This window comes from Penaeus japonicus, unplaced genomic scaffold (assembly GCF_977035675.1).
Source record: "Penaeus japonicus unplaced genomic scaffold, GWHDUDI00000001_assembly GWHDUDI00000028, whole genome shotgun sequence".
NCBI lineage: Eukaryota > Metazoa > Arthropoda > Malacostraca > Decapoda > Penaeidae > Penaeus > Penaeus japonicus.
This window is the reverse complement of record NW_028234430.1, coordinates 25,304,120-25,316,619: the sequence shown is the minus strand read 5'-3', so window position 1 is coordinate 25,316,619 and position 12,500 is coordinate 25,304,120. Positions and strand designations below refer to the sequence as shown.

Here is a 12,500-nt window from a genome sequence, read left to right as displayed (position 1 = left end):
CCGTGGATGAGTGCCATTTAAGCCTCTCTCTCCTGTTGGTGCTAGAAGAAAGTGGTGCCATCTAGGTTTTGGATTTTAGGTAAAGCTCATTGTGCTTAACCCATTCCCGACGGGGGAATTCTAGCCTTGAATGTCCAAATGCCGGGGCGTTCGAATTATTAGGCCTAAATCAATTGAATGGCTGGCACAATACTGTGCCGCCCGGCAACTGGGCTTTTGAATGCGCGGTACACATGCTGTACCACCCGTCCTGTGTGGGTTAATATTACAGCAGTTATAGTAATTGTGACTGCAACTGTCATCATCACTTACTCATTGCTCATAGCACAATAAAATAGCAGTGATCCAAAATCCCCAAACGTCATGTCCATCACGACACTCGTCACCAGGCAAAGGTCATGCATCATGTATGTTGTGACACCCGTAATTATGACTGCAATTGTCATCACTCTTATTACTCATAGTACAATAAAGACACGGTGATCCAAAATCTCCCAATGTAATGTACATCCGGCCAAAAACCCTGTTCGCAATAGGTTGATACTTGAGGGATGATTTGTGGCAATTGTGGTAAGGCAAGGCCAGGGAAATTTTGTTTTACATTATTGTTTCCCATCTGCTTATTAATTTTTATTTTCCTTATTTTTCCATCCTGTGGGCTAAAATTACTGTCTGGTCAAAATCTGTTATGTATAGCACTTTTTGCATGCCTAATTTTTCAATTTCTGTATATTAGTTTGTTTACCATCCTGTATGTACAATATGCTTTTCCATTTCAACTCGACACCAAATAGCATGTATACCTGCCATGGTGAGTGGGCCAGAATGTAATGTAGCCATGACAAAAATCTTGCTCTGTGATCTGAAGTTTTATTGCTCCAGTAGTGCTACTTCTTGAGCTACAACCTTTGAAGTTAGCCTGAATCCTTGATTTTTTTTAATTAGTTTTTTTAGACAATAATAGACTCATCCAGAATCAAAAACATCACACCAACCCCCTTATTAAATCCAAATGGGCAGCCAACACCCTCCAATTACTTCCAGTGCCATTGGGTTAAGGGTCATAGTTACTGACAGTACTCAGGCTTTTCATGTGAATGAGGCAACAGTGAATTAACCCATTAGCAGCGGATGGCATGATTTGCTGCAAAGGCAGAGTCGGTCATAGACGCGGATGGCATCTTGCCAGACATGTAAAATAGCCATCATACTGCACAGACCTTTTTTTAATACCGCGACCAATGGGTTAAGGAAGGATAAGAACTTCCTGAAATAAGAATCACATTTTTACGCTTGCTTGAAAAACTATATAAATTGTAATAACAAATATTACCAAAGCAAGACAATATAACATCTATAATCACATACCATTATGTTCTAATTTGAAATAAAAAAAAGTTGAGAAATGCCCTAAAGAAGAGAGTAAACACACACAGCTCGTACAAGGAAACAGTAATAAATCAACTTATTGGAATGATTTATTCAGCACATACATTGTCTGTATAAGAATCTTATGTTAGCTTAACTTGCACACAGAATCAAAACTGCCAGATGAGGAGATGAACAAATGAGAAAGGAGAACAAGTCACACTGAAACATATGGAAGAATTGAAGAATTGGTTCAACTCCAATTTCAATCAGTTTCACAGAGTATGGTATGAAAAAGAAATGGCAATCACTCTGTCAAACAATCATTCCTTTTGTTCATCATGATGGGTGGGGGTGGGTGAGGAGGGAAAGAAGACTTCTGTATTTCTCACTCTCAGAAATATGTGCAAAAGAAAATATTACTATATGAATAATCATCACAATCAAGCATATAGGGAGGGATGTCACCCTCTCATCATCATCAATGGCTATTCATACACACCACCCAACTGATTCTTGCACTACTTTTTTTTTATTATTTATTAAAGTGAAGAATATTTCCTTGCCTTAAGAGAATCAATTTGATTCTTAGCACTGGCATCCTCAGGAATTGGAAGGGATGGTAGGGGGGACTGGGGAAAGGATGGAGAAATTGCAGGTTATCAACTTGACATACAAAAAGTATTATGAACCTGAATATGAATGATTTCCAAACGTCTCTGCGAGCAAAGCCACACAAGATAGAAGAGGGTAGGCAAAAACCACGGAATTAATCTGCATATATATTAATCTAGTTATCAAAACTATGGGCCGGGGATACAGTGACTGTAGTGTGTTCTGATGCTGCAAACGACACACCAACCTTGGAACCACACTTTCCGTGGCGCTCCCCTTCACTGCATTTTTAACCCCAACACTAATCACAAAGAAAGAGCCCAATGTTCCGCTCTCGAAAGGAAGGCATCTTTGATGTGATATATACTTATATGTACAACAGCATAGAGAAAAATATGTTGCCTGGGAATGCAGCAAGTATTTGTGCTGACAAAACATCTAAAAATAAATCATATAAATAAATATACATCCTGCTAAAACAAGTGATTCAGAAAAAAAAAAGGAAACAAAAACTAGAAAACCAATAAAAAACAACACACTAGCAACTTTACCAATTAACCTACGGAAACTTACATTTCTGGGGTGACAGTACTATCTCAAAAGGACGCAACACTTCAATAAAAACTTTCGGGCATAAACACACAACCCTTCTCCGATGCCCATGCAGATCCATTCTAATATAGTCCAGAAACTTTCACTCGGGAGGGAGGTGGGAGAAATGAGCAAGATGTAAAGTCTGCTTTCGATAAACAAGAAGTATATGTATACAAATCATATATATATATAAGTGTATGTGTATATATATGTGTGTGTGTGTGTGTGTGTGTGTGTGTGTGTGTGTGTGTGTGTGTGTGTGTGTGTGTGTGTGTGTGTGTGTGTGTGTGTGTGTGTGTGTGTGTGTGTGTGTGTCTGTGTGTGTGTGTCTGTGTGTGTGTGTGTGTCTGAGTGTGTGTGTCTGTGTGTGTGTGTGTGTGTGTGTGTGTGTGTGTGTGTGTGTGTGTGTGTGTGTGTGTGTGTGTGTGTGTGTGTGTGTGTGTGTGTGTGTGTGTGTGTGTGTGTGTGTGTGTGTGTGTGTGTGTGTGTGAAAAGGTATTTTATATTATAAAAAAAAAAAAAAAAAAGGAGAAAAGGATCTTTAAACATTTTTTTTTGCAGAGTGAGAGACACTGATTAGAAATGTAGCCAACATTTTTTATTTGTAAAATTATATAATCTACAACCAGTTACCAACAGCCAATGCACAAACACACACACAAGTTTTGCCTCAAACTTCTATAACTTAAGCACTGATAAAGCATTGTCACTGATCATATGTCAAAATAAATTAGAGGAAGTGGCCATTTAATACTTAATGCCACAAATAAAATTAAATATATATATATATGTAAACAGCATATAAAACTTAACCATGGCAATAAATTTCTCCCTCAAATTTCTTCCTACATTTCTAACAAGATATTCACTTAGTATCTGCCATGTTATTAATAACAAATGATAACTTCCTTTTTTTCTCTCAATTATACTTCAAGATCTTACGGTTTACAGTTGCTGACTGTGTCCACGCTATCATAACAAATTAATATATTTTCTAACCAAAAAAAAAGAAAAAAAAAAAAAAAAGAAAGAAAGAAAGAAAACGAGAGAAAACAAGGAATCAAAATACCCATATAACTGGACGTCAATCTACAATCTAGCCATGTTAATAATACACACTTGCTGGACGCCTTCTGGGAGAGTTCACACAATTTCTCCTCTTCGCAATATTGTCTCATTAAAGGATGCGCATGTGCCTGGGGGAGGAGGGAGAGGAATCCTCCTTCAACTCAATGTCACTTGTTGCAATAGCAGGTATTCTATATAAAAATTGTCCGAGACTAACAGGTTAACAGACTCCTAAGGCTGAAGGAATTTTCTCTCTCTCTCTCTCTAAAAAGATCCAAGATAAATACACTTTCTGTCTACACTACATTCTTGATATCACATCAGGGCGTCGTCACTGTAAGGGAGGGGTGGGGGAGACTCTCCGTAGTGCCACGGGTGACTTAACAAATGAGGCCACAGATCGCATAGTAAGTTTTTGTGCTAGACTCAACACCCTCAAGGGATTATCTTCCTGGTGGCTCGTCTCACACTGGTGGGACACATGGCTTCTTTTCATTTTTTTTCTTTCCTATTTTTTTTTTTTTTTTTTTCCAATTCTTAGGTATTTTTTTGCAGCTATCTGGAAATCTTTCTGGCATAGCATAAAGAATACTAATGTGCCTTTTTCAGAGATATTATATTGTCTGTCCTTATGAAGAAGTCTGTCGTCCGTTACAAACCGGCCGACCATACAAGTCGCATAATTAATCTATCTTAACAGTGGAATATATCTTCCGCACAAACTTGCTGGTGCCTACGTAGCCAATGGTGCCACACATGATGCCAAGAGTGACACTGAACAGAGCCATGTAGCCAAAATAAAAACTGGTCTGGAAAAAGCCATACATCCTGAAAATAAGAAAACAAAAACAAATGAATTATACAATACATAATATTTAAAGAGGCACTTAAGAGCCTTTCTTTGCAAAGTTGCATTATGACACATTTTTTACTTTCTTCTTTTTCTTTGCAAAAAATTTTAAAAAAATAAAAAAAAAAGAGAGAAGTACCAACACTGGCAACACTCACTTCGTTTTGAAAAAGAAGTAATAGGTGGCATATAGGTACACATAGCCAGAAGTGGAGGCAGCCGCCAAGAAGCTGGTCCACTGCCACCGGTAGTCCTCTGCATTGAGCAAGAAGTATGCACACACAATGGTGACACACACAACCACGACCAGGAGGATCAGGAACACCAGCAACATGAAGCCGTACACGTAGTAGATCTTGTAGGCCCAGAAGGAGGTGAAGATGAAATACCTGTGGGAGAATAACAGACAATTAAGATGATTATAGTAACAATTACAGTGTCATTTCTATATTCATGAAAATAACAATAATAACCATCAATGTGAACATTTCTTGAGCTACACAAGAATTGCAATTCTAAGTGAAAAACAGAGACAAACAAAGTCTATGCATGAAAAACAGAGACAAACAAAGTCTATGCATGAAAAACAGAGACAAACAAAGTCTATGCATGAAAAACAGAGACAAACAAAGTCTATGCATGAAAAACAGAGACAAACAGAGAACAAGAAAATAAAAAGGCTAAGGACTCACATTTCAATGAAAATAGAGCCAAAGGGAAGTATACCGCCCAGTGGGATGATGACCAGAGGCTCCATGAACCACTTCTTTTCGGGGATGGGCCGTGGCACTGCGTTGATGCGGCAGGGGTAGTTGGGCTGCCCGGCCAGGTTACGGCCCAGCACTGTGCCCACGAGGGTGAGGGGAAGGATGACAAAAGTGCAGATACAGATGACGGCCAGCTGGAAGAACAAACCGTAAAATTTGTCACATGCGTTGGGGTTAGGATACGTACCCATGGAAAACCCCACACCAGATCAGACACCAAAAACAGCGCTGTCTATGTCCCATCTGTCTGCGAGCTTACTACTAGCCACCCACCATCTGGAAGGCAATGAATGGCATCTTTTCACTCGCACTTGCCAAGACTGGGTGCAATTCCTGGGGTGAGTGTGACAGAAAAATACCAAAAGACATTTTGTGAATATCTGGTGCAGAGGAAAGTCAATACAAGGGACTATAATACTAAATCAAATAAAACTACTTTTCATATTGATAAATATCAATATCTCAAATTTGGATCAGCTCAATTTTAACGCAACATTAAAACAACCAAAACTAACTAAAACCTCAACACACACACAGCATGCAAATTAATTATCTCAGAAACAAACAAACAAACACACACACACACACACACACACACACACACACACACACACACACAAACATACAAACCCTCACACACAAACATACAAACCCTCACACACAAACATACAAACCCTCACACACAAACATACAAACCCTCACACACACAAAAGCATACAAACGCTCACTCGCTGTACCAACCAGTGACTTACCATGATAGTGAATGCAATGGCTCTGGAGGCATGGTAGTAGATGGCAATGAAGTTAATGAAGAAAGCAGTGCCACACACCAGGGATGGCAGCATGAATGCGGACATCATCATCTGTCGAATCCAAACCTTCCCTGCGAGGATAACAGCAGGCGTTAATGGCCAATATTGAAGTTGGCAAATGGAGAAGAAATACAAGAATGATGTTAAACGACATTACAATTAAAGGTTAACATAACGAGATCAGGGTATATATATCATTCGTGGGTTGATTAACTTTTTCTGTCTTCTGTCCTGTGTATCACACATACCAGAGCAGGGGCTGGATTCATTAACATAAGACTGTAAGGCATTTACTAGCAGTCAATTACCAGCGCGTTTACCAGTCATGGCAAAGTGGGATTTATCAAGCGATGATAAGTCGCCTGGTAAGGGTAAATCGACTTTATCACCATAATTTGATGGTAACTCTGGCAAATCAATTCCGCCAATCAGCGAGCGCCTTACATGATTCTTTAGGCTCCTTTGACCAATCCCGTGACATGTAAACAAAACCTGATCCAACAGCGAGATTTTTTTGTTTCAAGAAAGAAATTATAAAGATTTCTTCTGTGTCAAATTATTTCTATATAAATTAATTTCCTAGAAAGCATATTCTATTGCATGATCTTATGGATCATATATAATGTAATGTTTTCAAAAACATACTTTTTTTCTTTTATATAGATTGCAGTCAAAAGAAAAGAAACAATGGCTCCATGCAATGGTGGTGTTATTTGTATCAACATTTTTCAAAAAGAAATGCCAATCAAACCCTTCAAATGACATGAATAATTGTATGTAAATTAATGCAAACACAAAAATAAACAAACAGTGAGGTGCAGTTTGTACTTTCTTCAATAGAAATATAGTATGATAAAGATAAACAAAGGCAATTTATAAAAAAATAAATAATAATAATAAACATAAATTGGTTTGATTATTATTATTATATATGTTCTTTGAAGACCTCCTTAGCTATTTGTCAGTCAAAATCGTCCTGTTCATTATTTGTGGAGCTTGTATTTTGACAGAGGCTCGATAGTTGTGGAGGCCACTTCAATATTTATTGTTGTCCTTTTCCAGAGTTCCGATAAGTGTGGTTGCTGCTTCAATCGTTTATTGAACTCTTAACGTATGAATCACCAATTTCTGAATCAAATACCATTTATGTATTTATATGTTTACTGTTTTTCAACTATGTCATTAAAATAAAATATGTTTGAATTTGTCAAATTATTAATTCCATATATCATTTCACGTTATTGTAGGCGTAAGACTAGGCTGCGTAAACATTATTCTCGCTTATTTCCTGTGAATTTTCTTTATTTTTGTCATGTTTATATGAAAATGAACAGTTGCCATCATTCTGATCATAATAGGTGTACATGCAAACTAAAGTGTCACCTTAAATGTTGATTTTTTGCAGAGATAAAGAGTGAGGAGAGAGTCGTCGCTGTAGTTACCAGTGGACATACAAATGCTCCATCCACTGGTAAATTTAGCATTGTATCTACCATGGTAAATTGTTCATAAAAACTGATGCAGTCTGTTTACCATGATAATTGTAGTTACCAGCATATTCATCATGGTAAGTGTGTTGATGAATCCAGCCCCAGGATGATAACTTTGTCTTGACCTAAGTACAATGACATTATGGCATGAAGGGGATGAGAGAGAGAGAGAGAAAGAGAGAGAGAGAGAGAGAGAGAGAGAGAGAGAGAGAGAGAGAGAGAGAGAGAGAGAGAGAGAGAGAGAGAGAGAGAGAGAGAGAGAGAGAGAGAGAGAGAGAATCTTTTTCCAGTTTTAAACAAACCAAAGAAAGAATACTCACCTCCCATTCGCGCATATAACGAGCCTCCAAAGTAACCATTTACAGGTGACGTAGCCGCATAGATAAAGATGGCGATGCTGACCATAGACCCTCGTCTGATGTGTATTTGGGGGAGAAGGACAATAAGTATATGTGAATTAAGTTGAGTAGAATGACTATTTATATATGTCATCCTACCATTTTATATGTTAATGAAGTATAAAGATCCACTAATCAAACACCCGAGTATCTATAGTCGTTCTTGGACATTTATATTCATTACATTAATTATCTATGCAGGCAAAATGAACCATAAATATATAGCATAAAAATGCAAACTACATAAACACAGATAATAAGTCCTCACAGTCGCAGCAGACTCAACAAACCCTTTCAGTTTCACCAAGTGAATAGTGTCTCAGACAGATGTTTTGTCATCTTATACGTTGCTCATCAGAATCAATAAAGGGCTTGAGGACAAGCCTCCTTGGACAATGGAAATGCACCCAACTGATCCACTTCACAATAATTATGGATTATCTAGTCCCTATTTCTAATGCAATGTTCTATTTAACCCATTCGCGCCGGTTGACGTGCTGACACGTGGTCGAAAAAAGCCCCGGACCCTGGTGACGTCCTGGCACGTGCTACATTTTCGGCCCGCGCGCCGGGAGGCCAGTAGCGACGTGCTGAAACGTCCGCATTAGAATGATAGATTATTCTTAGTACAATTCGATTTTCATACTTGATTTGTCTTAGCTACTTTAGTTTATCCTTCTAAATAGTAGAAAATGGGATATAACGTAATATGAATGACGTCTCAGGTACATACGTAATCTTGATTACGGCATGGTGATTTCTGTTTCTGATTTGTTGAATATGATGATCTGAGTCGAAAGACTATCGTAAAATCAATTGTAATTGGCCGAGGAATAAAAAAAAAAAAAAAAAAAAAAATTATATAACATCTTTTTGTTGCCCCACTAAAAGAAAATGACACTTGAAAAAACATTGCTGTTACTTGCATTCACTTGTATGCACATGTATGGTTGTTCATATTCTCTTTCTTTTCTTTTAGGAAGAAAAAAAAAAATGAAAAAAAAAAACTATGTTTGTTACCTCACTAGAAGAATGCTTCCACTTCCCATTGGTATTACAACATAGGAGTAAAGAATATGGAAAAAGTTCAATAGAATAACACTAAAAAAACAGTGCTATAACATCTTTTTCGACTGATATACATCCTCTGAACATAGCACTACTTTCTACACATGATTACACTTTAGACGCAATCACGCAAACCATAAGGATAGGGTGGGTGAAAAGCGCTCTGCGAGCGTCAGAGCGACCGCGCGCAGCGGGAAAACACCCCGGCACGAACGGTTGCGCGCTTGAAATCTTCCCGGCGTTATCGGGAGTAGGCGAAATTCCGCCCCGGCGTGAATGGGTTAAAATGTTAAAATGCTTTAAATGGTATCACAACAAATTGTACAGCATCTGTTTCTAATGCAATTCACTAAATTGGATACCAAGATCATTTAACATTCAGATTTGTATGCCCTAATTATAGAAGGCAACTTTTTTTTACTAGTTTGTATATGCACATGTAATTATACATGTTTATTTTATCATCATTATTTCCAACACTGACATGATGGCAGAGGTTGGCAACACTACACATGTAAAAGCACCTTATCTCCACAGGGACCCAAGAGCAAAATCTACTCACTCTGTGTACAGTTCGCCAACAATGGCCAGGAGGATGACGAGAAAAGTGACAGTGAGCATCTGGTAGCCTGAGCCCACAAGTGCAGAGAAGAGCATAGGGTGCGAGGGGGGGCGGAACACATCTCCGTGGACTTGCTTCCAGCCGTACTCATCGCCAAGGTCTCGCTCCTGGGGTGTAAGATTAATTAGTGTCTTTCCATAAAAGGAAGCTTATTCAGGTGTATATCATGTAACTAAGAAACATTAATTGGATAAACATTTATATCTGTCCGCTTCTTGATCTGAATCCCCACCACCTCCTACCTTACTCTAATCATTATCCCCCATCCCCATCCTCTCACCTTACCCCCACATCCCCTCTACTCTCTGTGCCCCGACTCCTCATCTCACTCACCATGTCGTCCATCTCCTCGTCCTTGGAGTAACGGGCGTAGTCTTTACGCAGGGTACGCATAAGGATCATGGATACAAGACCTACCAGGAAGATCACCATCATGAAGGAGTTGAAGATGCTGAACCAATGAATCTGTTAGAAGAAAAGGAAAATCAGAATAAACTAATAATGATAGAAATAATAGATCAGTATGTATGAAAGGACGGATAGAATTAAAGGAGAGAAGTAAGGGGCATATGGAGAAGGAAATAAAAGAAAGAAAGTCAGTCAGTCAACAAGCAACTAAATAATATTCAATGAAGTGCAGAAGGAAGAAACTATGAACAAGGAAACACTTTCTCTTTTAGAGCAATAAAAATATTCATATGTACATAGGGCAATATGCACAAGTAATGAAAGAGTTAGGTACATAACAATCTTTGAAAAATACCCTACCCATCTCTCCTCTACTATAATATTCACATATAACTTAAGGCTTTAACTAGTGAGTAATTTTCAAATGCCAGAACAAGATAACTCAAGAAAATAAGATTAGCAAAATATGTACTATCATACATAAAATATCTCATAATTCAGAGAAAGGAAGAATGAAAGAGGTTAGAGAAAGATGGAGCAGGAAGAGGAAGACTAAGATTACAAGGAGGAAGAAAAGAACAGAGCAAAGAAAAAGGTATATAGGAAAATGAACAATATCAAATTGTATGAGATGTAACAGCCTCATTTTGATCAAATTTTCTTCAGAATTTTAGAATTCAATCAAGATGCATCAATTCCATCTTGTGCATTTATTCATTCTCATTTATACCTTTTCCTATACATGTTACAGTGAACTCATGTTCAGGGTGGAAGAAGCGAGAGAGAAATAAACCCTAAGAAAAAAAGCAAGAGAAAGGGACATAAAAAAACATCCTCACCCTATGCTGGAAGAAGTTTGGATCGAGGTACTTGTCGAAGCGGTCCTCAAACTTGACCCCAGACTTCTTCCAGTTGACCTCATAGGTGAATTTAATCTTCGCCCCCAGTTCCAGCTTTTGCCGAGACTCTGAGGTAAGATTCACATCTACAATCTGGTTGGCATTGTAGCCTAGATCGAACTTCTTGTGGGTCCAGATGTAGTAGGCATCGTTGGCCTCATCAATTTCGCCCACAATACCTAGATGGAGGCAAAGGTTTGTTATTGAAACTGCTTTGAACTTGATTCTTTACATACTTCTTAAAACATACTTTAGATTTAAGATGTTTAAAATATATTATGATCTAGAGATACCTGTTTATCAGGCAACAGTGTTACAGAGCAATACAATATAAATTACATTACAATTAAATCTGGTTATCCCAGTTAAATTCTTCTTGGTATATTTTGGGCATATATATATATATATATATATATATATATATATATATATATATATATATATATATATATATATATATATATATATATATATATATATATATATAATGTTTCATTTACATCAACAGACAGCACCTATATCTTACCCCAAATTGGTAGGTCATCAATGTACATCTGGTACCAGTAGTGGTTCTTTACAGCATAAACAAATGTCTTGAGTCGAACTTCATCCAGCTCCACCTCACAATATACAGTTTTAGCCACATCAGCTGAAATGGGATACTGCTTGTAAGTTTCTTGATTATGACAAAATTCAAATTTGTAGAGAGAAAAGCACAGATTTCTCATCAAGTATATTAACCTGTCAGAGACATCACTACCCCGCAAACTGTTCATACTCCTAATGCACCAAAGTTCTGTTATGTGTTTAGAATTTGCAGTAGAAGAACATTTTTGTTTTCAGAACAAAGTTTCACTGATATCTATGATTTAGGACAATTTTCAGCAAAATAAAAAAATAATTAAAAATTACCTATCAGGGGCAACTCACTGGCAGTTCAAGTAAATAGTCAACAAAATGAGGGTTTCTGACATTTACGTTATACTTTGGAATCTACAAAAAACAAAAGAATTGCTAATAAGCAAAAAATGTAAACACAAACAACACCCTAAAGTTATGAGTACCTTCACACTCACTATTAGAGAAAAGAACACATTAATTCTACCTAAAATACATAAAGCAAAGGCCATCATTAATCCACAAAAAGCACATAAGCACTTCCCAAATATATGACTTAAAAAAAAAAAAAAAAAAAGACATTTGAACCAACTCTTAAACCCAATCACAAAAGTCAAAGACTACTCTCACAATTCACAACTTTACGCCTAGACAGAGGCACACTCACTCTAAAGACCAGATGAAGTGCGAAGAACATTTTCATCCACATACACACACAAATTACAAAAGGCAAAAGGACACCCTGGCACTCACTCTTAAAGTCAATGTCCAACCCTGAGAATTCAAGTTCCACCCCCTGTAGAGCCTCCCCCAGCGTCTCGTGGTAGTGGGAAATCTTCTCCTTGGGCCCCACGCAGAAGGGCAGGGAGAAGTACGAGTAGGTCTCCTGCCTGTTGTGATATGGTCCCACTGTGTTCATCCAT

General features: G+C 37.7%; 1 protein-coding gene across 1 annotated transcript in view; it reads right to left on the bottom strand.

Moving 5' to 3' along the window:
- Window positions 1-3,153: 3,153 nt before the first annotated feature.
- Window positions 3,154-12,500, bottom strand: part of TM9SF3 (transmembrane 9 superfamily protein member 3) — a 16,311-nt gene continuing 6,964 nt past the window's right edge. Inside the window, exons 2-11 of the mRNA XM_086553616.1 lie at window positions 12,331-12,500; window positions 11,486-11,608; window positions 10,900-11,138; window positions 9,986-10,117; window positions 9,593-9,759; window positions 7,885-7,979; window positions 6,015-6,145; window positions 5,188-5,396; window positions 4,654-4,884; window positions 3,154-4,473 (exon numbers count right to left, since the gene is read on the bottom strand). The exon at window positions 12,331-12,500 is cut by the window's right edge and continues 26 nt beyond it. Coding sequence (XP_086409742.1) covers window positions 4,329-4,473; window positions 4,654-4,884; window positions 5,188-5,396; window positions 6,015-6,145; window positions 7,885-7,979; window positions 9,593-9,759; window positions 9,986-10,117; window positions 10,900-11,138; window positions 11,486-11,608; window positions 12,331-12,500 — 1,642 coding nt within the window. The 3' untranslated portion in view covers window positions 3,154-4,328. The remainder of the gene's footprint in view (window positions 4,474-4,653; window positions 4,885-5,187; window positions 5,397-6,014; window positions 6,146-7,884; window positions 7,980-9,592; window positions 9,760-9,985; window positions 10,118-10,899; window positions 11,139-11,485; window positions 11,609-12,330) is intronic.